Source organism: Antedon bifida, chromosome 4 (genome assembly GCF_963402885.1).
Source record: "Antedon bifida chromosome 4, ecAntBifi1.1, whole genome shotgun sequence".
In the NCBI taxonomy this organism is placed as follows: Eukaryota; Metazoa; Echinodermata; class Crinoidea; order Comatulida; family Antedonidae; genus Antedon; species Antedon bifida.
In genome coordinates this window covers 1,102,579-1,130,452 of record NC_136229.1, presented here as the reverse complement: position 1 = coordinate 1,130,452, position 27,874 = coordinate 1,102,579, and the positions used below count along the sequence as shown (strand labels likewise).

Sequence of the window (27,874 nt, the reverse complement as noted above, 5' to 3'; positions counted from 1 at the left end):
TGTTATTTCTCCTACTTGTTTTACTAATTAATGGTAGCTTTTATAAAGAATGCTCCTTGTTTAAAACCCTAAATCTATCCAAGTGTCTATATCATCCACAAAAGCTACCTTCACTATCCTCCTCAAGCTTTTAATAAAGTTCACAAAGATAATAATGATGTGTAGTAGAACAGACTGGAATGTATTCATAGAGATATTGATCATTTAATGTAGAAACCAGTGCAATTAATTCATTATAAAAATAACATTTTTAGCAAGTAATTCTTAGCTCCTCCATCAACTTTATTATGCTTATCCTATATGAATGAGTTGTTAAGATGGTGTCGTATAATAAATACACTTAAAATTATACTGTATCAAAATGTAATGGTGAATAATACCTGTAGATGTGGTTTACTATGTGGACATAATACTTATATTCAGTTTATATTCAGCAAGAATTAACAGGATAAATTGGCTCCAACCGGTATTAAAATAATGGTGGGGAAAAATACATAACATAGAAACTTGTCTAGTAGTAGTGGTAGGCTAGGCCTAGCCATTAAAAACATTAAACTACTGTAGATCAAGCTATAAACACTATATATACACATTTAGTTATTTGTATTTAGATTAGATACATAGGCCTAGGATTCGCTAGCTTGCTTAATTGTCCGCAATTGATCGGGAAAACAAATACTGCGTCCTGTTCAACTTTATCAATTAATTATTAAAATAGTAAAACATAGATTTACAAGCAAGCTGTTGGTTTAGAAAGAGGGTTTACTAGTTTAGATGACACCAGTTGGTACAGATAATAGATAGCTATGCATTGTTTGGCCCTAGGTGGCTGCCCATAGATAACTTTGGATAAATGAGTATGTGTAGAGTCACGTCAACATCTGACATACCTAATTATGTGAAATGTTCACATACATAAAACATACATTAACATAGGAATATATTTCTAATACAAAAGTTTTATTTTGGATGCTTTATCAAAGTCAGGAAAGAGTTATCCTAGCACATATAATTATGTAATGAATGCCTTTGCAAATAAGCAAAAATTAGATTTTAAAAAAGGATTTAAACAAATATAGTTTCAGTTGATGTGGCCATTGGATAATTCAGAGTTATGATTTTAAATTTGTTTTCAAAATGAGCTTTTTGTTTGGTAATCTATTAGATTAAATTGAATTAGATGAGTTTAGTGTTTTAAATTGAGAAGTTGAAGAGGAATTTCTGAATACTAACATTTGCCTCTGTAGGAGTTACGAGAAAGACACGTTGGGTTTGACGTTTATCTCGATTCCGATGAAGAACAGCCAGAAAGACACGAAAAATTACACAGACGTGACACACCGCACTACTTGAAGAACAAACGTGTAAACGAGCTTGACGAAGATGCCAGCGCCATCTTAAACAGGGTATTGGCACAGCAAGCTATGGACACGCAAGAAATTAGAAAAGAACGGGTAAAATTGTCAATTGCCTTTTTTGTATGTGCTACACTAAGCCTCTGCAAGGTCTCTGTCATTTTAGACTACAGCAAAACAGCTTCTTTACTTGTACGCATTTCAAGCTTGTGTAATTTGTCTTAAAACATCTGTGGAGATTCAGTCACCTAATATTCTGCCATCAGTGTTGTTTTTAACTTCTGCCATTCTTTAACAGATCAACATTTTAAAGCTTTTATTTAGAGAATATAGTCACCACCATTAATATTATTTTAGAGAAACTACCCTGCTAAAACATTTGGCATGTAAATTTGACTTGATGACACTGACAGCCTATTAAAATTACACCAGAACTTTACATCCAGGACTTATTTCCTGGATACTGTGACATCCTGTAAATTTCAGAAAATAAGCCAATCAGCTTTGGTAATTTGGTAAACCAATCAGCTTTGGTAATTTATGACTTAATTAATATCCCTATGACAACATGTGACTAACTGCAATCGGTGCAAGTGTGAACTTTAATAATTTTTTTTCAAATGTTATTTTCCTTTTATTTGGAATACTAACTACTACTTGAACATTCTTTGCCATTTATATTTGATTTGATTGATTGATTGATTGATTTAATTGATTGATTCGATTAATTTAATTGATTGATTTAATGGATTGATTTAATTGATTGACGATTGATTGATTGATTTCATTGATTGATTTGATTGATTTAATGGATTGATTTAATTGATTGACGATTGATTGATTGATTTGATTGATTGATCAGTTACTAACTCTCCAACATGCTTCATTGTGTGATTAAAACCATTTAGTTTGCTTAATTATTGCTTTTAGTGCTTATGAATGTTTTGTTTTGCTTTTTTCTATCATTTTCATTTACTAACATACATCATCAATAAGTTTTATTTATTTCTATCATTCTGTTTGAGTTCAAGAATTGTGAATGATTGCATGTGTAGCTACATACAGTTATTGTTTGAGGAGAGAGACTCAATCAATTGTTATGTTACATTTCTGTAGCTTCAATTGCAGCGATCGCCATAAAATTGATTACATTTAATGAGTAATTTTCTCTTTTTTCCCCCCAAAAACAAGGTTTACATGCATAGTAATTAGTTTAGTCATTTTTTGGTTCACCATTTCTTTGGCGCGTGTACATAAAAAAAATCTTCTATAAAGAAATTCTAAATCTTACTTTTTTAAAAAAGAATGAATGAAGTTACCTGTACCTTGTATTTCAACAAAAAGTAAACAATAATATATAGGCAGAAAGATATCAATATATAGCAGAAAGATATCAATATATAGGCAGAAAGTTATCAATATATAGGCAGAAAGTTATCAATATATAGGCAGAAAGTTATCAATATATAGGCAGAAAGATATCAATATATAGGCAGAAATTTATCAATAAAACGTTAATGAGGTATAAAAAAAAATGTTTATTTAATTCAGGTAAATAAATATTGCTTTAGCGATAAATAAAAAACAAAACAATGGCGAATAACTCATTGATTCTAAGGTTAGTTTAGTAGTAAAGTTAAGCTATCCTAACTAATTAAGTATAATAACTTCTTTCTAGTTTTGTCCACTACAGCTCTCCACACTTGTTTGTTTGATTGTCTGCCAACCCACCTTCTCCCTATTGGTCACCTCTATCCTTTAACTATCGGCCACATTATTTCAAAATCGGTCACCTCATCTTTTTAGCTATTGGCAGCCTCATTTCTTTATTGGTCACCTCATCTCTTTAGCTATCGGTCACTCTCTTCCTTATCCACGCTTGATATGAAAATTGCTTGTAAATGTTGTATGGTCATTATTTGTTGACTACTGTGTTTTTAAATGTACAAATTTCATTCATTTATTTTATTCGAAATACAATATTTTTGACTTAAACATCACATCACAAAATCTAATAATAAATTTCTTGTAAAGTTATTCTGATAGTTTTTATATTAATTGTTTTGATCAGGAATTGAATCATGGAATGCTATATCAAAATCAAGAGAAGGTGATTATAGCATGGATATGTAAATTATATAAATGAGTATGCAAATGAGCATGTCAATAGGATATGATATTTTGTATTTGCATCAGATGACCTTTTTTCAAATGTTATGTGGATGTATATCATTATATTATGAAGACTACATTTATTTCTAAATGTAAACAATTTCTAAGGAATGATATTAAGTATCTAAGCATGGATGAATTAGTCTAAGCTAATTCCTCTGTCATCTAAGTAAGCACTTTGTAGTTTTGTTAAGAACCTCATCTCATTTTGTAAACACTTTTACATTTTGTTTGTCATTACATCTTGTCATGCATTTGAATGTTTACCAAACACAATTTGCATGTTTCTCTAAGGAATCGTGTCAAAATGATTATACTACAGTTACTGCAGTAACTACATGTTTATTTATTCTGGCCTGTTTTTATAATCTTTTAACAAGCTTGGGTAAACATACACTGTTTATTGCAAAGACTGCTGCATAAACTTCTACATTGAAACAAACTAAAATCAGAAACTGTTGCAGAAAAAAATTAGTTACTGTAGTAACTGCAGTAGAATCAATTTGACATGACCTGTAATGTTTCTCTCAGTGTTCAGTGAAGCATGAAATCTGTAATTTTGTTACTTCGTCTTGTGAAACTGTAAGCAATTTCCATGTTTTATTGCATGTTAATCTAAAATATTTGTTACATTTTTATTGTTCACATAAAATATAAACATAAATTGTAGGCATGATGATTTTCATAAAGAAAATGGTTGGTGTATCTGATATATTGTTTGTCGGTATGATAACATAATATCTTTTATTACTTGGTTATTAAGCTCTGTCTACACTATCAAACTTTATGTGACAAAAAAATGTGATGTGCCTATATATGGACATGATGATGTCATATCACTACCATATTTGGACACATCACACTTTTTTGTCAAACTAGTTTGATAGTGTAGACAGAGCTTAAGAACAGACATATCTTCAGTGATATTCCTGGCTAAATTGATACAAATTGGAGTTTAATTTCAAAATCAAATATACTGCTATAATTAATAGAACACCCACTCTTCAGAAAGCTACAAAAGTACAGAAATAATATTCATTGAAATAGTTATTGATAACTTGGAATTGATAAATAAGTGGGATGAATATTATTTATTAAAACAGAAAAACTAGTTCCAGTACCATAGAGTACACTAATATTAAGTTTGATATATTTTAACATAAAAATAACTCTGAAAAAAGTGAGGTAACAGTCAGAGGAAAAACGGCAAAAGGCTTCCTACTTTATAAGAGTGTTATCAGATAATCTGTATTCTTTTGATAACTCTTTGCCATTTTTCCCTTAACTGGCCAGCCATTAATCAAAATTTAAAATCAAAGCGACTTGTCTGATTTTTTTCAAAGTTTCTTTTAAAATTATCATACCCAATACTGTTATTATTTGTTTATTAATTGGGGGAAAAGTAATCTTAATTACTTTGCTCCTCTGCATACTTGCATCACACTTAATTTATCTACTAAGTCAGCTTTACTTTGGTGACCTAATCACCAACTTACCCGGGTAAGTTACTACTGTACCTCCGCATCCCGTAAAGTCACTATTTATTATAAACAATACACTTCACCTGGTATCTGAGTATCTGTATTATTTCTGTTGCTAAATTCTTATGTTTTTTTTTACCAGCTTGTGATAGAGTTCAGCCGTGATGGTGGTGGTCTTGGTATAAGCATAGCTGGTGGTAAAGGATCAACTCCTTATAAGGGCAATGATGAGGTAATTCACGGTTTTAACCCTTAGCAAACCCTTGCTAGTTCTATAAAATCTAACTAGCAAACTGAGCCACACACATACAACTACCAAGCAAGCAAATGCTGTATACACTTGAATTTACAGAAATTGGTAGAGCAAGCTTCCAGTAACTTTGCTATAATATTCGTTTGCTTCATAATACATTCCTTATTTCATAATTTTTGCCAATTCATTTATTTTGTATTTAATCTCTTTTCTTTGTACAGGGAATCTTCGTATCTCGTGTGGTTCCCGATGGTATAGCCGGCAAAAAGGGTCTTCGAGTAGGCGATAAGATCTTGGCTGTAAGTTAGTTATTTTGTAAAGTTATTGGGACATTCCTATCGAAGTAGTGGAACTGTAGGTTGGTGGTTAACATGCTTGCCTTCCAATCCCAAGGTCCAGGATTCAATCCTGACCTAGTGCCAGGGTTGTAACTCACAACTGTTTCAACTTCACTCTCTAAGCCTCAAATGATACTTAGTTTATAAATAAAGAAAAATAAAATTATAAAATAGTTTATACATCTTGTAAATGGTGAGTTACTTGCTGTTGGTAGTACTCATTACAGTACAGAGATTCGGGTAAAAAAAGCATGAATGAAGATTTTGAATGAGTATAAACTAATAATGTTCTTTTTATTTATGTGTAGGTTAATGAACACAATTTAGAGGTAGCCGATCACATTGCCGCAGTTGAGGCTTTAAAAAGTGCCGGTAACCACATGAGGATCGTTGTGGTCCGTGAAGAAGTGTTGACTTATTCTGCGGACTCGCAACCAGTATCTGAACAAATTGAACAGACGATGGCCAAAAACCATGAGGTACATGTAGATCGATGAAAAACAATTTGTGTGTGTGTTCATCATCATCATCATTTATAGAGGGAGCGTTTGATTTGCGATGACCTAGCTATGACCTATGACCTCGATCATGTTTTTGAATTGCCTGGAAAAAAAATCAAATTTTCCAGTAATGAAGTTCTGGAAAGATTTGCTTAATTCTCCTGGAAGTTAACTCATAATTGTTTTGATTGAAAAATCTTCAAGAAAAACATGCGTCCAGGAATGTTACAAATTTTGCATTGTTTTATCAACTTGGTTCTGTGTCAGCTCGCTGGAGATTTAGAAATAAATACATTACTTATTTTGATAGCGTTGAGTTAGCGTCGCAAATCCAAAGCTCCCAAAATTGAATTACTTTTAAAATCATGAAGTTAATCAAATTGTAAATTGGATGACTTCTCGCAGAAGCTTTTAGAAGACAAACATTATGTTACAATTTGATTAGTGAACCATGGCAGAGTTAGCTACATTCATGCGAGTGACATTCATGCGAGTTTAGCTTCATTTTCTTCACAATTTTCACCAGCTATAAATTTCTAAAGAAACTATTTTTTTATCTAAATATATAAAAAAAAAACTACACTACATAAATATTTTTATAAATAAACACATTTGCATTTTGAACTTAGCAATGATTTCATCTTGCATTTATTAGCACTATTGCATCGCATGCCTTGTTTGATAACTCTGTGCAGGGCTCTATTGTGGCACTAGTGCACTCGCCAGGCTAATTAATAGAGTTATAGAGCACTCACTCAGCCTGGGCACTAAAACTTCATTGAACGATTTTACCAAATCAAATATTTTCGCCAATTATTTTTTTGCTAATACCGCCACAAAAATATGCATCGTATAGTGCAAAGTAGTAACTATCTATAACAATACTAGTGTATAGACATTGAGCCATGTACTATCCACAACAACACTAGTGTATAGAAATTCATTAAAATAGATAAAATAGTGTATTTTACAGAATCATCATTATATTCAGAATTCGCATCATTTGAAAATATAACAATTGTTATAATGTATATATGTATTGGAACAAGTTGGTTAATTCAAGTGCAAAAATATTTTTTTAAATAAACCATTTTGCTTGCATAACAAAATACCCAAATCAAACTATTAAGCAATCGCAACAATATTCGTGAAGTTTAATTATCAAACGTTATAGAGGGTTTGTAGTGAGCACAACCATTGCTCAACGTGAATGCGTCTCTATTGTGAGCAAAGTTTTATTTGTGGTTTTTAACACTTATAGCATGTTTGAGATTTCTTTTGGTTTACTCTTTTTCTGATATGTTTGTATTTGTGTTACTGTTTTGTCAATCTTTGATTTGATTAACAAATACATAAAGTCGATGAAGCAAAAACATAACTTTTATTTTATCGGTATCGCAACTACCCAATTTCTGTGATCAAATAAGGAACCATGTCAAAATCATTCTACTGCAGTTGCTGCAGTAACTAATTCATTTTACTAAATAATATTTATAACTTGTTTGTGCAAGTATTTAGTGGTAATCACGTGCAATGTTGATTGCAGTGTCTGCCTCATAAACTAACACATAAATGGAAACAAAGTAAAATCATCTATTGTAGTAAAATACTGTAGTTACTGCAGCAACAGCAGTAAAAGGAATTTGACATGATCCCAGTGTGTAAAAAGTCCCTATAATAGCTGTTACCTTGTCTTTCAATTTTTGTGAATTCTAAGGACATGTTTATGTAAAATTAAAATGTTCTTATTTTAATTTTTTATTTGTTTATGGAGCTGGGACATCTAAGGACATTTACCGTAACATTTCTGGAACATTAAAAAGCGAAAAATGTTTTATTTTCTAAATTTAGGATTTGAAAAATACTAATATGACACAACTATTACTTTTGCAATTTTATTATATTTTTAAAGCAAAATTTTGCTAAAGTTTTAAATTTTAAAAACGTACAGAAAGGGTGTAGTTAGATATTTTAAAATGGTAAAATGTGTATAGTATAACAACTATTGTATATTATTTTTGTATTGTCTTATAACCAACCCTCTACTGAGCATAGTGCATAGTTTTCTAAATATTGTAAATAAAATATTAGCATTTAGATAATATTATTATTAAAATAGTATTTTTTTTTACTCCTGGTATTTATTAAATGTTATCACTCTTAATAATAAAAAAATACTTAATTCTCATTTTAATGATGTATTTCTGGAGTTTCAATGATGATTGTGATTGACTTCGATAATGTTGATGAAATTTCAAGCTGGTATTCGCTGGAACAGACTGCATGAAAACAAAGAACTTTTCTCCTAAAGTAAATACTTGAGCACGATGATGGGTATGCGAGCTTGTTGTAGTGCTGGCACTACATTGTTTCAAATATTTTGAAGAAAAGTGAAATGAAATATCCAGATTTAAATTCAAAAAATCCAAAAAGAAATTTCTAACCTGGAATATTCATAAAATGATTGATACTAGAAATATTGATTACTTTGATTCAGAATTCAGAAAGATTTGGGATCTCACTGATTCAGAATCTATGATTTTACATTTTACTGATTCACGATCTAACTTAAACCTCATTTACACTTTGATTGAGTCCTGACCCAGGATTGTTTCCAAGATTGTGTTCAAATTTAATTGTTTGAGTGCAATCCAGCTTGTTAAGATTTTCCAAATGACAGCTCCAGCGATTCATTTACTTCACTGTGTTTGTCTCTCTTTTAAAACACCTTGTGAGATTGTCCACCTTATGAGGTCTACAAAATTAGGGCCAATCCTGGAACCGCCCAATGCAGTCTGGATATGTACATTTATAAATTTTCGGCCCAGGGCTGGCCTAAATCATAAGTGTAAATGGGGTTTTATTCACGATGTGAATAGTATTTGTTACAATGGAATTTGTGGTAACTTTAGGACTGATACTAAGTTACCATTTAGACATTGCTCCGGTATTGCAACCAGACCTTAATGGAGTTTTTAGAATCTCAGAATGTGGAATTGTACAATGCATGTTTCCAACCTATTAACCATGTATTCACGTATTATGTTGAGTGGAACTATATTTTAATAAACAGTAGAACATTGAATAAAGAATATGTATGTTGCCGTTTTGTTCATCATCAAATAAGCATTCAAAGTACAGACTTAGTGGCATGTAAAGCTGTAATAATGTAGTTTATTGTTAATGTTGTTCTTTATACAAATGCCATAGTTTTCTAATACTTATTCTGCTGAATAGCTTTTTGCTGTTTTATTTGGAATTACCTTTTGCACAATGGTTCTTTTTCCTTTGTAGCTACCTAACTATAATTCCTTCTTTTGTGCTTTTTCTTTTAACACTTAACAGATTTCCAAAGTTTGTAAATGTCCCATTACCACTTTAAGTGGAAATTTCTTAATTTGAATTTTTTTTTAAATTATTGTTAAATCTTTAAGACTGCTACGTCAACAAACGAGCGACGTTTTTTGTAAGAAATATTTCTTGTTTAAATTATTATTAAGTTAGCACAAAAGGTCACCCAATCAAATTTGCAAATTATAGTTTAATTCAGTTCAGACATCAAAACTGGTATATTTCTACGAATTCCATCTTTCTTAGTCCCGTGAGCGATAGTAAATTTTCAAAATCTCTGGAAAATAATTGCTCTACAAAATTTTATTATATATTACTGTTATATGCCTAAAAAATTCTACAAAAATCATTTTCTGTTAAATGAATTAAATTTTCTACATTATACAAAATTCAACTTGACCCAGATAATAAGAAGATTACGATTAAAACCAATTATACAGATTCAGTTGTGATTTCTTTCAAACCAAGAATTAATTAGATTTTCCTAATTTGTTTTTATGTTGGAATTACGAATGTTACAAATCGATGATTGTACTTATATGAGGGTCAGCAAGTGAGTGTGTGCCAGATATTTCATATTTATACAAATTTAGAAATTGCATGTGATAATATTTTATTTGAAAAAATAATCTAATCTGTGACAATGAAGTTGTGGATGAGTAATTACTGTACAGCTAAAGTGCAATGGCAATATTTTGAGCAGCTCTGAAAGATTATAATTTCTTAAGCTCTGTCTACACTATCAAACTTGACAAAAAAAAAGGTGATATGCCTCTGGACATGATGTCATATCACTACCATATTTGAGCATATCACTACCATATTTGGGCACATCACACTTTTTGTCAAACTAGTTTGATAGTGTAGACAGACCTTTAGAGGACGTTTAGTTGAAAGTACTGCTGTGCAATAAATATTTTATTTTTTTAGACAGATTACTTAAAATTTTGCTTGCTATTTCATTATTAATACACGTCTGTCTATGCAGGCACTTTGATTAATATATAGGTACATTTTACAGTGGTGTTAAGGTATAAACAAACTGTATGTCTGACTGCAATGTATTACAATAGCAAAAGCTTTAATATAGTATCATACGTTTTGCATGCTTTAGTTCAATTAATTGTTTTATTTTGCTCTTTTAACACTAATTTCACTTCTGTATTCAAAGAAAAATACTATTTTCCGAAATGTTCCAATATATATATATACTATATCAGATCAGATTAATTTTCATGTTAATATATTGTTTACATAACCACTTTAACCGTAAAAAAACACTTATTAAATAATAATAATATCTGTTTGGTACTACAGTAGAACCTGTATAAAGGGACACCTTTAGGACCAAAGTGTCATGTTATTAGATGTGCCCCTGAATAAGGGTTTGCTGTAGTCTTTAAACATATACAGTATTTCACCCTAGTTAGGGAACAATAGACAGAAGAGTGTCTACTTAATCTGACAAAGACCATTTTATATCTGGTAAAATCTGACTATTTACTAAAATACTTCATTGTAAGTGGGTAAAATAAATCCATAGCATATCATCATTGACTCATTTTAATTGTATTATATTTATTATCACTTAATATAATTGATATAATAATATTGTTAATATAATTGATATCATTTCTATAATATTGTTAATATTTAATTGATATTATAGTTACTGTATAATTATTGATACAGTATTAATTCGTGTATTCAATATATTGTTATAATATAAATCATGGTTGTTAATGTTATTATTATCACACATATTATTACTATGTCATTGAGGCTTAACATTGCATGGCTGTTGGTGAAATAATTCTGCTTTTCTATGAACCAAAAAAAGCAATCTTAAATTTAAGAGCTTACTCTTGGTACAATTCCTACTGTTTTTACAGTTATCAGGCAATTTCTGTGATACAGCATTACATGTGTATTATATGAGATGCCTGTATTGTAAGAACAATGTCACATGTGATGCTGTATCTATGATACTAAACAAATAATCCTGTAATTGTAAATACACTAGGTTGGGTAGAAAGAAAAGAGAAATAAAATGCAGAAATTTGCAAAATAAAAATTCAATGTTATGCACTGCGTATGTCCAAGGCAATTTAACAACAGGATGTTGAGCTCCGGAGATCAAAGTGTTTATCTGTGGCTGCGACACGATCAGTTCCACACCCTTTAACAGACACTGCATGGCGCAAAGAATATATACATAGTACAGTACTGTTGGTATTTGTTGCAGCCAGACATAAGATCAAAGGACTGTTACAAGTTCCTATCTTGGCAAGGCTAGCTCAGTGTCCTGTTGTTAGATTGCCTTGGTATGTCACACATATTGCATGTATATACACATATCTATTGGCTAGCTTGTCTTGGTATTAACCAGCGCTTACTAATTCTTTACTTCCACAGTCTGCGCCACCACAGTCAACGGCACCACGGACTACGCCACCACAGACTACGCCACCACAGACTTCCCCACCACCATCACCAGGGTTGCGCCCTCAGGAGAGACAAGGCGTCTCGTTTGCTCCAGAACCTGTTAAGCAAGTTGTTGGAGAAGTAAGTACGGTACATTTCTTTTACATACAGTAATACAGAAATCAAATCTTTTAAGCCAAACTGAGGGAGCGATTGATATATAATGCTTTCTCTATACAATGGAAAGGTTTTAATGATACAATTGGATTTAACAAACAATAGGTTCTTAAAGCCTTTGTAGCAGCCTGACATAGACACTGTATCAAATTACATTCTTTTATATAACATTGAATTTATATCCTGTTTGCTATTAGACTAGACTAGAAGAAAAGCTCTATCAGGTATGAAATCCAACATTTGGACATGGGTATAATAAAAACAACAAAACACTAAAGTTCACACCCTTCACTGGTGATGGTGCCATCTGATCTAATTTTATTTTAACTCTTGTAGACAGCACTCCAAGAGAGCAAACATCTGCCTACATTTAAATCACTTCAGATGAAATATTTAGCACTAATTAAAGGTGTAAACTCAATGATGGAAATCACAAACTAAGCAGAATATTATCACATTCATTAAAGAAACATTAATTTCTTATCCACCCCTGTGAGTGTCAGGGTCTGGACAAAAACTAATGGATTATTTCTTGAACCAAGGTGGACATGTCCACAAGATATCTTGCACACAAACTCCTTTGGCTGACATACACCATGCACTCCACTGCCAATCCAGTTATATAAAATCAAAAATAAAATAAAATCAAGGAAATAAAAATTCACCAATTGCTCCATGGTCACGCTTTTTGGTTTGCAATACAATAGTTGAACATTTCTATTCCTATAAATAAGCAGCCATGAATATAAATAACTACACACCATAGGAAAGGTTTATTAACGCAAACAATAATAAAATAATAAGCCAAACCAGTTGTGTAGCTAATAATACACCTATGATGAGTTTTATTAATGCACATAACTTTTTGAAACCACAATTTTTGTTCATATTTTGTCGTGTTTCTAGAAAATTTGGGTGAAGCTGAGCAAAGATAGAAATGGTCTTGGATTTAGTATAGCAGGAGGCAAGGGGTCAACGCCCTACAAAGGTCATGATGATGTAAGCAATATACTTTTTTTTTGTACTTACACTTTAAGTACCGGTATATATTGAAAAAAAAACTTAACTTTTTATTTATTTCTACTTTAGTCAATATTTATCTCAAGAATTTCACAAGGAGGTGCTGCAGATAGGTCAGGTTCTATAAGAGTTGGCGACAAAGTTATAGAGGTAAATTTTATCTGTCATTTTATGTCTGTCAGGAGGCAAATTCCTGAATACAGTGTCACGCGTGACATTGCTATTGCTTTGATATTACCCTAACCTTTAAAAAATGAATACACTGTAACATGTGACAAACATGTTACTCTGTATCAGAGTACTTTTCTAAGATACTAAACAAGAAACTAATACAAATACATTTTATTTGATGAATTCTTGATTATTTGAGTATCACTACCATATTTGGGCATATCACACTTTTTTTGTCAAACTAGTTTGATAGTGTAGACAAAGCTTAGTACAAATACATTTTATTTGATGAATTCTTGGTTATTTTTTGTGTTAGATAAACGGTTGTGATGTGACGAGTACAAGGCACGAGGAAGCCGTAAAGTTGTTGACAACAGCAACAGAGATCAACATGCTGGTGTACAGAGAAACAACAGATATTGTCCACCATCAACCTATTGTCAGTAAGTGTGATATTTTCAGCTTTGAGAGGATTTGTGTAGGCAGTGTACCAGAATTTCACAAAAGCTGCTAATATAAACATAATTTTTTAATCTTGTATAAACTAAAGCCAAAGTTTAGTCATGTTTCTAGTTTTTTTCTTCATATGTTGGAGCAGGAACGCTAGTAGACCAATCCATTACTTTTTTATTTTACAATCATTCATTAGACCTCGTAAAGTTACAAAACTAGCAATAATACGTTATTATTTTATCTAAGTGCACAACCCACCAACATTCAACCTGTCATTCATGGAAGATTTCCCAGGCTCCAGAGAGGATGAGGTTATAGAAGAGGAGCCAAAAATGGAAGAGATATTACTACTAAGAAGTGGGGGTCCACTAGGCCTCAGTATTGTAGGAGGAAGTGATCATTCCAGTCATCCATTTGGTGCAGATGAGCCTGGTGTTTTTATATCTAAGGTCAGTTTCTTTATTACAGAATACATCCTATACAAGTGTTTTACCTTTCAAATAACAGTATAGTTTTGTTACAGGTAGCCATAGCCATGAGAATGTTAAGTGATACAAGTGCACAAGAGGCACATACTCAAATATAGAGCTCTGAAGGATTAGTTCTTGGATGTGAGAATATATTGTCAGAACAGAGTCTGTCAATACGTTACTCTTAAAGTATTTTTAACTTCAAAGTGTCTCAAATTGTACCACTTATCACCCATATTTTGGTGTTTTTTTTATGCTTAGATTGTTGCAAACGGTGCTGCCGCCAAAACCAACTTATGTGTTGGTGATCGTGTAATAGAAGTTAATGGTATCGACGTTCAGCAAGCAAGCCACGCTGAAGCAGTCACGGCTCTCCTATCGGATCCATCACAGATACGCCTTGTAGTTAGACATGACAAACCTCCAGAAGGCTTACAGGTAATATTGCTTATATCAGATCCATTACAGATACACCTTGTAATGACAAACCTCTAATAGATTTACAGGTAATATTGCTTATATCGGATCCATCACAGATACACCTTGTAGTTAGACATAACAAACCTCCAAATAGGCTTACAGGTAATATTGCTTATATCGGATCCATCACAGATACTTGTAATGACAAGCCTCCAATAGATTTACAAGTAATAATGCTTATATCAGATCCATCACCGATACATCTTGTAATTCTACATGGTGACATTTGAATATTCAGTGAAGTTAAAGGTCACTGCTGATGAATATGCATGAGTGTGTGCTTTAATTTTATTGTTTATAATAGAACCAAGTTTTTCTTTTATTTATAATGCTATTCGTATACAGCATCTAAAGGTAATTGGCTGAGTGTTTTAAATGCTTCGTATTTGTCTACACATCTCACACGGTTAATTTTTTGGAGGTTTTTTTTTTATATTGTATGTGGTCCCATTGTATCTCCTTTTAAATGGTTAAAACAATTTCTGTCTTTACACCAAATTAATTTTCTCACTAATTGCATCTTTATTTATTGTTATTGTTGGCAATAAATGTTCTTGTTTTTTTCACAAAAACGTTTTTATTTTAATTTCTAATTTCTATCTATTTTTCTTTTTTAATCAGGAAATTAAAATACTGAAAACTCCAGGAGAAAAACTAGGCATCAGCATTAGGGGCGGAAATAAAGGACATCCTGGCAACCCCTTGGACAAAACAGATGAAGGAATTTTTATATCAAAAGTAAATGCCTCAGGTGCAGCTAAAAGGGATGGACGATTATTAGTTGGACATAGAATTCTTGAGGTCAACGGTCAAAGTTTACTAGGGTCATCACATACGGAAGCCGTTAGACTGCTTCGGGGAGCTGGCGAAGTGTTAACAGTACTTGTTTGTGAAGGGTACGATCCGGACGTTGTACCGCCAACGTTAGCAGGTCAAGGAATATCGGATAGAAATACGCACACCAGTCAGGAAAGTCTTTCATCTATTGATAGGGAGATGTCACCAGAAGAACTTAGAAAATTAAACCAGGTTAGTGGATACGGTGAACAGTCTTGGAGGTTGCAGTCTATATCTCTGTCAAATTTGGTGAAGTTGGAGTGATAGATACTGTGAATCTTTAAAAAAAATGTGTTAAAACTTCTGAAATAAATAGTTGGTCCTACAGTAAGATGTGCCATATTTTAAAAAGTTGATTGTATTTTATTTTTTTGTTCAGGAGTGTGAATTTCATGATGAAACTGAACGTTGGGAACAAGAAGATCTAGAGAAAGTGGTAAGTATCAGCTTGGTCATTGGAAACGGTTTAACCAATGCCAATAGTAAATATAGCTATTTACAATTAACTTGATTTGTTACTTGTTTCTTAGCAACCCATGACCTCTAATCACAAATTGTTTTTACTTATATATATATTTCAACAATTTCTTTTATATTTAGATATCATTATTGCTTGTAAAATAGTTTCATTATATTGGGGTTTTTTTCCATTTTTGCACTTTATATCAATTTTGGTTTGCATCTTTTTATTTTCATTTTTCACAGAGAAAACATGTTGAGGTAAATAGATTTGTTTAGAGGTGTAAAGCTCTGTCCACACTATCAAACTTTATGTGACAAAAACGTGATATGCCAATATATGGACATGATGATCTCATATCACTACCATATTTAGGCATATCACTACCATATTTGGGCACATCACACTTTTTTTGGTAGACAGAGCTTTAGTGACTAACTTCATTTGTTTTATTTCTAATTACTGTTATGGGATATTCTGTAGTGTATTGTGATTCATTATGTACACATAAATGCACACCTATTGTAACACACAATGTTAATATTATTATTTTAAATTTACACTATATGCAGAAATCCATAGCACACTTGAATTAACACAATAATAATGTAAATAAAATTTATTTGGTGCTTTTATCTTACATCATAACAAATACAACAAATATCAAAATATAATAATCGAAAAATAAAAAATTATAAAGTTATAAGTTGTACCAACCAACCAATATGACATGATTGATAAACTTAAGCGTCACCTTTCATTTGTCAACTCACTTGCGTTACATCCAAGTAGAAAGCAAGCTTATAGATGAACATACTGCAGTAATACTTCTTTTTAATCAACTTCACAGTTTTATTATTATTTCAAGTTAAATGACTCTGCTAGCTTGGTTACACTCTAACATTCTAGAATAGGTTAAATCACACTTTACACTGTCTGCATTATCTATCACAATTTATCACACATACTTTTTAAAAAACTTATAACAATAATCTGATCTTGTGGTGATTTGGTTAATTTTGCCGTTTTCTTCATTACATCTCTGCATGATTTTTATGTTTATCATGGGTTCTTTCAATGATATCATCTTAGAGCATCTTTATTTAATGGGAAAAAATATTTCTTAAATTAATTTATTTAAAATTGTTATTAACAATCATTCAATTATATTTTATTTTAGATTTCTTTAATTTTTATTTAAAAACAATATGGGCTATTTTATTATTAAATCAATTTTCATTTAAATTTAAACAAATGGCCAGCAGTTGTTGCCAACATACACTTCATTTCATTTTTATGTGTCATAATTTCATTATATTTAATTTATATATTCTATATTATTAAACAATAATACTACTTTTTGTCAAGTATTTTCATCTGTGTCACATTATTTGATTAATTATGGAAAAATATTTGCGAAAGAAGCGTTCTGTTACCGATCAAGCATGCCTCCAAAAATAGGGATCTTTAAATTTGACCTACAACTTATGACCTAGACATATTGTGTCGTCTAGAATTGTAAATAAAATTAGGGAATCAAATGTGTAGAGGAATTAGAAGCACATCCCAATGTCCTTGCATGCACACAATTAAATTAATAGGAAGTAACTAAGTCATAGGTCATCACATCAAAAGCCAGAACTAATATTAAAGCCAGAACATACAAGATACAAATTAAATAAAGTATACAATTACTGATAAATTACAAAAATATATAATACAGTCAATAATATGAGCAATGTTTATATTAATCAATAATAACTAACATCAATCTGTATCTAAAATGATTAACTGAATAAATTACTAAATACCAGTCTTTATTATTTTAATTGATACTCATTTTTTATGGAAATTAGGAGGAAATGACGAGACTGAGGCAGGAAGAGACAGAAAGGTTGCTGGCAGAAGGGGTAAATCAAATTTAGACTTTTTTTAAATTCTAATTCAGTTTTTCAAAACGTATTACCTTCAACAATGAATGAGTTCACAAGAGAAAGATGTATATATATAATATGTGATCACTTGCCTATATAATTCTATGCGTGTTCACATCATATGTTCATTTGTATGTTCACATTGCACGTTTTCCCATGTTTGTCAGCATTTGCTTGTGTTCAGTTTCATTTGTCCATGTGTGTGTTTTATTTATGTTATGTGTACACAGATATCTGTGTTCTTATGTGAACGTGTGTGTGTTCGTTATGTGTACACATATATCTGTGTTCATATGTGAACGCAGACGTCAGCATGTGTGTGTCCTTATTCCCATGTGTATGTGTTTGTTATGTGTACACATATATCTGTGTTCAAATGTGAATGCAGACGTCAGCGTATGTGTGTTCATGTGAACATGTTTGCTCATGTGAACATGTGTGCATTTGATGCATGTTAACATGTTGATGACCTGTTTGTCTGTCTGTCCATGGTGTGTCCATGTCACTCATCATAGTTTACTGTCCATCATTCTTAGCTTCACATTGAGGTCTCTAGATTGGAGACTGAAGAAACAATTGATAAACAAACACCTCAATCAGTAAGTCAGCAAAAATACAGTTTAAACATGTCCTTATTTGGTTTCATCATATCCTTATTTGGTTTCAACATATCCTTATTTGGTTTCATCATATCCTTATTTGGTTTCAACATATCCTTATTTGGTTTAAGCATATCCTTATTTGGTTTAAACACATCCTTATTTGGTTTAAACACACCCTTATTTGGTTTAACATATCCTTATTAGGTTTAAATATATCCTTATTTGGTTTAACTTATCCTTATTGGTTTAAACATATCCTTATTTGGTTTAAATATATCCTTATTTGATTTAAACATTTCCTTATTTGGTTTAAAAGCACCCTTATTTGATTTCAACATATCCTTATTTGGTTTAAACATACCCTTATTTTGTTTAAGCATACCCTTATTTTGTTTAAGCATATCCTTAATTTTGTTGGTTTCCAAATCGCTGTCAAATTGTTCTTTTGTTAAATTAATTGCTTTGTGTTATGCTAAAAATTACAGTACAGTGTATTTTTATTAGCCAAATGTCTTATACAATCATAATTTATTGATTTTTATTTTAAAATTTCTGTAATTTTATTCAATTATGAAATTTCAAACATCCTAGTTTTGTAGTAACCTTTTATTCCCAACTAAGTGTGTTTAAGTTCAACTTTTTTTATATAAAATTAAATGCTGTTGAATTTAATACTTTTATGTGAATGATTTATTTCATTTTTCCAATGTTTTTATTGCGTTGTATGAAACTGAGAAATGTTAAGAAATGTAATTCTTGATTTTATTAGCAATTTGTTGTAAAAGTAGATTAGTTGCTGTTTTGTTTCATGCTTAGTTAACTGAATACGAAGCTCCTCCCATTTTGAAAACTTTACTCGACCTTTGACATGACCTATGATGTCATTCAAATATTGTGCTATTAACTGAAGTTCCTCCCACTTTTCAAATTTTACTTAATTTATAAATGTTTGACCCGACCTTTGACATGACCTAAGATGTCATTCAAATACTGTGCTATTAACTGAAGCTCCTCCCATTTTGCTAACTTTAAAATAAATATTTGTGTTTCTTATTTTAAATAATGTTATACGTTCTTTGACATGACCTAACTGTGTTTTAAAGATTTACTAAGATGTATTTTCTTGGAAAATAATATTAAAATAATAAAGATATTGACTTATAATTTTTAATTTTTTTCAGAAACCCAGAACTGAGAATGGGCAAGTGAACGCTGAGCAAGAACACAGTCATTTCCAAGTAAGTAACCTTTCCATATTATGTTTAAAAATCTTGAAAATAAATTGATTGCATCGAGTTACAAATAGACAGAAGTCGACTACAAATTTTAGAAATGTACAGACACAAGATGATGTTGAAAGAATTGATAGACTGTACAATACTCCTGTAAAGAATTATAAAGATTCTTGGAGTATGATCATATGTGGAGAAAAAATAATAAGTGATAGAAAATGTTGTTTTATACAAACAGTGAAAGTAAAATCAGGAGGAAAGGTCTATAATATTACATAAATAGCATGTTAGTATTAAACAAATTCTCAATATAAATAACAGACACCACCTTAAATTGTGAGAACTAAAAGTTTCCAATCCAGGAAAGTTACTGTGATTGGTCAATCTTACCAGAACAAGTTCAGTGTGAACACACCTTTAATGTAAAGATCCTGAATTCTTTCCTATGTATATATTCCAAATGTCAGACATTTCGTGGCAACCCATAGGTGACAGGTTTTGGGCGAACTCATAGGTTTTGGGGCAACCCGCCACGGGTGACTGGTTTTAGGGCAATCCATAGGTGATGGGTTTGGGGGAACTCATGGGTTTTGTGGCAACCCGCCACGGATGACTGGTTTTAGGGCAACCCATAGGTGATGGGTTTGGGGAACTCATGGGTGTTGGGTTTTAGTTGGTTAAACTCTTTTTATATACTCAATATCAGAAATGATAACTGTTTTTATGTTTTATATTCTTTTGTTATTTTCTTTATAGTATGATTTGCTGTTCTTACTGCATGATTCATTTATTTACTTTGCATTGAAGCATTATGAGAGTCCAAATTTAGAAATATAGCATAATATATTATATAGCATCTTCCATCAAAAACCTAAAAAAACAACTATATGGTACCCTGATGATATTGATTACATGTATTTTATAATTGTAAATTCAGAGGAGAATGATATTTTAAATTATTAAAACTATATCTCAATTTCAAATTAATGGTCTTTAATTTATGAAATTTACAAATTAAAATTATCCTCGCCTTTAAATTTATATTGTCATCATTTTTTTAGGACCCATTTTTAAATTAAAATGATTTTTTATAAAAATGCAGCCTATTATTCTTATACTCTCATTGTATGATTTTATGTTTTCTTTTTTGGGATTCAAAACAAATTTAATTCAAAATGTATTTGCAAAAAAAAACAAACAATTTTCTTTTCTTTAAATTATTTTATTTTAATGTTACTAATTCTTATTTTCCGCAATCGCATCATTGAATCACATTATCAACAGAAGCGGGTTGTTCCACCTCCAATTGCGCCTAAGCCCCCCAAACGAGGAGGAGGACGTGATGGTAGGCCAGAGACCTCGTCTGGCTCAACAAGCCCTCTGCTTACCCCCGAGGTAAAATGGTTTATGTTGATTGCTTGCTAATTGTATGTATTCCAGTATGCCAGCTTGTTCTACCAGTTTCTTGTCCTTCCTTGTCTTAAGTCTCTTGTCTTGTGCTTAATGTACTCTTAAAGTAGCATTTGTTATACCGCCCTCTGTTTTCTCGTCTGTAGAATTTGTATAATTCTTTAATGTCCTTTTTAATGAAATTGTGGTTATAGTTTTTCTATTATTTCTAAATACATTTTTGGTAAACTGGTAGATAAACAGAAAGAAGTATAAAACATACACAAGTATTAATTAATAATCCATTTAATTTAATGGCAAATGTTGGTTTCATTTCTGAATGTGAAATGTTTTTTTAATACAATATTGAATCCTCATAATTAAAACAATCCATTTGTCTCAGATATTTCATGTAAATCTGTACCAAATTCTCAGATCAGTACGTTTTGTATTACTTGTAAAAACATCACACATTCTTTTTTTTTTTTTGGTAATCGAACCCAAGATATGACTAGTTTTAAGTTGATACTTGTGAACCACTGAACCAATTAACCAGTTAAAATTCTGCATAAATATATAAATTGTATCATATGTGTATGTTTTATACTTCACACAAAATTACAAGTAGAGTCACACATTTATATATTTATTAATCCATTTACACTTGAGGAATAAATTCATATTAAATAAAGATGCCATTTAGTAAATTTAGTTTACACTTATTTATCACTACAATGTTGGGTTTGTGTTTAAAGTAACCAATACTAATGCATTATGGGACCATGTCAAAATTATTCCACTGCAGTTACTGCAGTAACTACATTTTTTTAACTGTAATAATATAATAATTTTAGTTTTTTTTTTATGTAGAAGTTTATGAGAAAGTCACTAAACTTAACAATATGTGTGTAGGATTATCCCAAACAAACATGTAAATGTAGAATAATTTTGACATGGTCCCTAATGATTGCCTAAATCTCCTTTCCCAGATAAACAAATTCAAGTTTGTATTTGGGGAAGGAAGCCCTGTACTTCCTTCAATCATCCTTTCATCTTCACTTATCTTTTGTTTGTTGGTTACTTTAGAAGAATCAGGTTGCTATGAGAGCAGCTACTAGAAACGCAAGAGAAGAAGCATTGCGAATTAGCCGTTTATCACTGGCTAGCACATCCAGCCGGCATTCCTCTACTTATAGTTTAGATACGCCCCCTCTTACACCAAAGGTGAGATTCACTCAACGTTTCTCAACCAGTTCATTCATCTGCTGTTCATTATTCCGTGTTCATTTCTTAACATCGATTTCTGCTGTTCATTAGTTTATGTTTCTTCATTTCGTAATGGTGTTTCTGCTGACCATTAGGCTGTGATTTTTATAAAATGGCGATTTCTGCTGACCATTAGGCTGTGATTTCATAATTGGCGATTTCTGCTGACCATAGGTTGTAATTTTCATAATGCCAATTTCTACTGACCATTAAGCTCATGTTTGTTCACTTCGTAACATCAATTTCTACTGACCATTAGTTTATGTTTGTTCATGTAGCGCTGATTTTAGCCATTAGTCTGTGTTTGTTGTTTTTAACCTCAATTTCTGATACTCGTAGACAATGCTTTAGATTGTTGTTTTTTTCAGCTGTTGTTGTTGGTTGACTTCATAATCTATAGGTTTAGAATTTGTATAGAATTTACAATTGTTTTGGTTTTTGAATCTTATAACCTAAATCTATTTTTCTGATTTAATTAAATAAAATGTTTCCATACATGTAGTGTATGTTTTACTTTAACACATTATTTTCACTTTGGTTGATTATGAATTGTTTCTTACTAAGAATTCAAAAGAGGTTTTTATGCTTTTTTGTGTTCCCACAATGCATCTGTACACGAACTATGAAGCGATGGATCTATCCATTTTATTTAACCCTTATTTCAGTTTAAAACTAACATTTCTTTCAAAATTATATTTTTTATGTTTTTCTGAAATATACTAATAATTTTATAATCTGTTAGATGTAGAGCATTACACATATAAATGTCAATTTTAGCTTTTAAAGCTATTTTATGATAAAAACATATAACCAATGAGTGTATCTCTTTGTTGTGAATGAATGACCGACTGACTACCTACCTTGTTAGCCCCTTTGCAACACCCTTTTCTCCCATCCCCACTCACTCCCCATTCCCAATATCTTCTTCACTACATTACATGCATTTAATAATGATATCTAATAATATACAGCATTTGATACTACTAGGGTACATATGGTATAATTATACTAAGTGAAATGCTTAGATATATAATTATTGGTGTTTTGTTATTCAGATACATTTAGAGTAACTTGTAATTAGCCAATCACATCAATCTACTCATCACATTGACCAAATTGATCAACATTTGCTTTATTAATTGCATTTTGTTTGCTTTGCATGCTTATAAATATTCATGAATATGAATATTTATGCTTATGAATATTCATGATTATCAATATTCATTTATTTAATAAAGATGATATAACTTTTCAACATTTTTTCCCCTTTTTTTTTTTTTTTTTTTTTTTTTGCTTTTATAAATATTAATTTGCTTTTTTATAAATATTTCTTTTTGTTATTTTCATAATTCAGCTTATTTTAATGCTTTTTAACATTTGATTTAATTATGTTTGTTAACCATCCTCTCCTTAGTACAACATTTTTAAAGTCAAGATACATCATTCAAAAATCACATTTGATTACTTGAAACATGAAAAAACTATACCACATATGAGAATATGGGAATTTCACCATTACTATATGGTCTTGTGATGACTATATTTGGTAACATGATCATGTCATGGCCATCAAAATAGGAAATTTGAAAATCTATACAGACCTTTACACAAATATTCAAGTTCAGTTTTTGTATTTTTTAAAAAGTTTCTAGAGATTCACAAACTAAACATTTTATTTATCAATATTTTAACATTATTTTATCAATATTTTATCAACATTTTATACATTTTGTAGCATTTTTTATCAACATTTTATCAATATTTTATCAACATTTTATCAACATTTTATCAATATTTTATCAACATTTTATTAACATTTTATCAACATTTTATCAACATTTTATCAATATTTTATCAACATTTTATCAATATTTTATCAATATTGTATCAATGTTTTACTTAGTATGAGAATCATAATGCAAGTAATGATGGTTCAGGACCGGAAGGCTTAGCTTTTAGAGATAAATGGAAACACTTTGAAACAAGGATAGAAGAACAAACACAATCTACACCCAAATCAGGTATTTATTAATAATACCAATAATATATGTTTATGATTTGAATGGAATATTTTCATGAGTTGAAATTCTGACAGTTCTGTTCAACTCGACTCCGTTGATAATGGCCGAGTATAATCCCATGTTCGATTATAATCCCACCCTAGTTTAGGATGACACAAGACGTTGGTTAATCGATTGTTAATGTAATGTGTGTATGATCCCACCTTTTTTTTTTGCAAAATTTTTTAATTTTAAACACAAGCTCCTGAGAAAGCTGGCCGGAAAGCTGGGTGGAATCTAAATGCAAAAAGGTAACCAATAGCTCTGAAGCTTGTTCAGAAGTCAGATGAACCATGATGTAAATCGATGGATTAGAGGGGGATGCCCTCTTAGTTTCGTTCCTAATTACATTTTAAAATAATGTTGTAGGCAAAAAGGTTGACCTTGTGAGCGGTCAAGACTTGAACTTATTAAAAGAAGACGAGGATCAACGAATGAAAGCAATGACGAAAGATGACATTATCAAGTACTCACTGAATGCAGTGGACGAGGACACTACTGCCGTAGTCAATGCTACCAACGCCAGGTAACTATCGAACACTAAAATATGTTGGAGAAAAGTGTTGACAAATGTGTACTTCGTGAAAGATATTTTGTGAAAAAAATTACTATATCTTGATATTGAAGTTGATTTAACTTTTATTATGATCATGAAAATGAAATTTGTAAATGATACATTTTAGAATGAAAGCATGATCTTTAGTTGTTGTCTTGCTTGTTGAATTTAGTGTTTTCTAATTTATCTTTCTGGCATGTATACTTCTCTTAATTCTTTGCTCTATCAGTTGTAGGTTCTATTCCTTTAGCCGAAGGAATGGGTTATCATACAGACCAAATAAACCATAGATGCACAGTTTACCAAGTTGTTAGATGACTGGAATCAGTGGTAGCACCATGTCAGAAAAGGGCTGGCTGAAATGGTCCTGGAAATTGACAGAAATATGTTTTATCTTCTCTTTGGAAAATGCATTTTTTCGTATTCAAAATAAGAAACACATTTTGTTAAATGTTTATTAAGATGTGTCCACATTGCGCTGTTTCTACACATATATTGAGCTGTGTTCATACTTAAATTGAGCTGTGTCCATACTTAAATTGAGCTGTGTCCACACTTAAATTGAACTGTATCCACACTTGAATTGAGCTGTGTCCACACTTACATTGACCTGTGTTCACACTTACATTGACCTGGTGCAGAGCCTAAATTTGCTTTGTTTGGCCAGTTGAGTTTGTTGGTGTTACCACTGAAATCACTTACTATTTTTACACTATAACATTACAATCACCTCTCAATGCTTTCTCCTATCACCATATTTGGTGGTGCCACTGATTGTATATTTTGACAGCATAACATTAGACTCACCTTTCCATGCTTTTCAGTTTTTCATCCCCTACTACTGAACTTCCTCCTCATATCCGTACGGCAAAAGCCGAGAAGCGTTATTATGATCGGCTAAATGATATCAATGCTGATGTAAAGCCGGATGATGGGGAACTGTCCCCTGCCGAAAAGCGTTCTTTAGAAGCTGACAAACGATCGGCCTGGCGTTCTGCAAGGTACTGGCCTATCTTATTACTTATAAATTAGATTGATATATGGGAAATATGTACATATCTCTGCTTTTCAGTTATATTATCATCATAAATCATCATCTACAATCACCAGCATCTACATTGCCTTCATGAGTGGCCATAAGTAGTTAACTTTTAGCCAGGCACCCAGGTTCACATTCGTGTTGCACCTCTAAAAGTTCTCTATTAAATTCACACTTGTCAAAAGGGCAAGGGATTTTGCAGAAAGTTTTATAACATACAACAATAGATTCTTTTCAAATTGTTCTAGTTGTACTTTATGTAGCATGTTTTACTGTTATGTCTGTGTTAGCTTGCTTTGTTACTTAGTTTGTTGCTCGTACTCTAACTAGCATCATGTTTTCTCTACTGTAAATAATCAACTAAGCACAACAAAATGCTCTGCATACTATTTAGGCTGCGCTTTATTGATAGATTCACAATATATTCGAGTGCTGCTTTCAGTTGAGTGCTGCATTTTATTTAAAGCTTTCCTTTGTAGCTGCATTTAATTGAGAGAGCTCACTTAAAATCCAAGTGCTGCACTTAATTGAGAGAGCTGCACTTAATTGAGAGAGCTGCACTTAATTGAGAGAGCTGCACTTAATTGAGTGAGCTGCACTTAAATGAGAGAGCTGCACTTAATTTAAACAGCTGCACTTAAGTTGCTTTTAAATTAGAGCTATACTTAGCTGAAAGCCCATGGTATAATGAGAGTTGCACTCAAGCAAGAAGTATGCACTCAAATGAGAACTGCACTTGTTAATAATTTAATTGAGAGCTGCGCACATTGGCTATTGTATGAAACATGGGCCTGGATAGTCATACTTCTATTATATTAAGCTCTGTCTACACTATCAAACTAGTTTGACAAAAAAAGTGTGATGTGCCTAAATATCGTAGTGATATGCCCAAATATGGTAGTGCTATGCCCAAATATGGTAGTGCTATGACATCATCATGTCCATATATGGACACATCACATTTTATTGTCACATAAAATTTGATAGTGTAGACCGAGCTTTATGCTGCAAAATGTATTGATTATTTACAATGCATTGATAGCATGATTGATTGATTGCCATTGATAGGATGAAGTCTTTAGAGGATGAAGCCTTACAAGCTCAGATTGTATTAGCTAAATCACGTGAATTGGAACAACTCAGTAGATCAGCTGAAACACAAGGTGAGGAGGCTTTAATAGATTATGACCAATCACAGAGTGAATGGCTAGTCATGTGATATAGACAGTCCAATCACGTGTTGATATAAAGTCTAGTAAGGGAAGGTAGTAATGATAATAGACCAATCGCATAAATCCTTTATCAGACTTGCATCTTGTTATTTTGTTTTCTATGGATGATTGTAAGAATGAATTTTAACATATTATTATAATATTTTTGTTGACATTGTTTATTGTTGTTAATCATGTATTGTTGTTTTATAACTGTTTTTTGTAAATACTGTAAATAATAAGGAAAGACCTTAGTGGTTGATCAAAGTCCTGGATTAATTGTTGACTTTAAATCTTGGTTCCCACTCTTACTTATGTATGGTGGGCTAACGTCCTTGCATTGCATCCAAGTGGGAACCAAGATTTAGGCTAATCAGCAGCATCATCATCATCATCATGAGTAGCAACATTAGCAACATACATCAACATCATTAGGCCTAGCTTTAAAGCTCACATTATGCTACATACTATGTTTGTGTTTAATAACTGTTTATGTACATGTGATGGTCTACTAGTAGCAAGATCAATGGATGAGTTACCCATCTTACCGCCACCAAAGCAACAGTTTTCATCTCTGACTTATATCCAAGCTGTTGCTAAAGAAAGTAATGATGTAACTAATTCCCCTGGTAAGTGTCACTTA

The 27,874-nt window shown here is 31.5% G+C and overlaps 1 protein-coding gene across 18 annotated transcripts in view; it reads left to right on the top strand.

The window, feature by feature from the left end:
* Positions 1 to 27,874, top strand: part of LOC144841182 (protein scribble homolog) — a 60,443-nt gene that overhangs the window by 25,139 nt on the left and 7,430 nt on the right. For 2 of the 18 annotated variants that reach the window (XM_078697406.1, XM_078697402.1), the window contains exons 15-37: positions 1,248 to 1,454; positions 3,427 to 3,465; positions 5,151 to 5,240; positions 5,483 to 5,560; positions 5,908 to 6,078; positions 11,866 to 12,015; positions 12,958 to 13,050; positions 13,141 to 13,221; positions 13,559 to 13,685; positions 13,942 to 14,144; positions 14,427 to 14,603; positions 15,267 to 15,674; positions 15,862 to 15,918; positions 16,188 to 16,202; positions 17,799 to 17,852; positions 18,413 to 18,475; positions 19,660 to 19,716; positions 20,995 to 21,105; positions 24,269 to 24,386; positions 24,795 to 24,951; positions 25,806 to 25,982; positions 27,089 to 27,183; positions 27,747 to 27,860. In XM_078697406.1, the coding sequence (XP_078553532.1) occupies positions 1,248 to 1,454; positions 3,427 to 3,465; positions 5,151 to 5,240; positions 5,483 to 5,560; positions 5,908 to 6,078; positions 11,866 to 12,015; positions 12,958 to 13,050; positions 13,141 to 13,221; positions 13,559 to 13,685; positions 13,942 to 14,144; positions 14,427 to 14,603; positions 15,267 to 15,674; positions 15,862 to 15,918; positions 16,188 to 16,202; positions 17,799 to 17,852; positions 18,413 to 18,475; positions 19,660 to 19,716; positions 20,995 to 21,105; positions 24,269 to 24,386; positions 24,795 to 24,951; positions 25,806 to 25,982; positions 27,089 to 27,183; positions 27,747 to 27,860 (2,842 nt within the window). The remainder of the gene's footprint in view (positions 1 to 1,247; positions 1,455 to 3,426; positions 3,466 to 5,150; positions 5,241 to 5,482; positions 5,561 to 5,907; positions 6,079 to 11,865; positions 12,016 to 12,957; positions 13,051 to 13,140; positions 13,222 to 13,558; positions 13,686 to 13,941; positions 14,145 to 14,426; positions 14,604 to 15,266; positions 15,675 to 15,861; positions 15,919 to 16,187; positions 16,203 to 17,798; positions 17,853 to 18,412; positions 18,476 to 19,659; positions 19,717 to 20,994; positions 21,106 to 24,268; positions 24,387 to 24,794; positions 24,952 to 25,805; positions 25,983 to 27,088; positions 27,184 to 27,746; positions 27,861 to 27,874) is intronic. The other 16 variants (XM_078697413.1, XM_078697412.1, XR_013611998.1 and 13 more) reach the window with 14 other exon arrangements.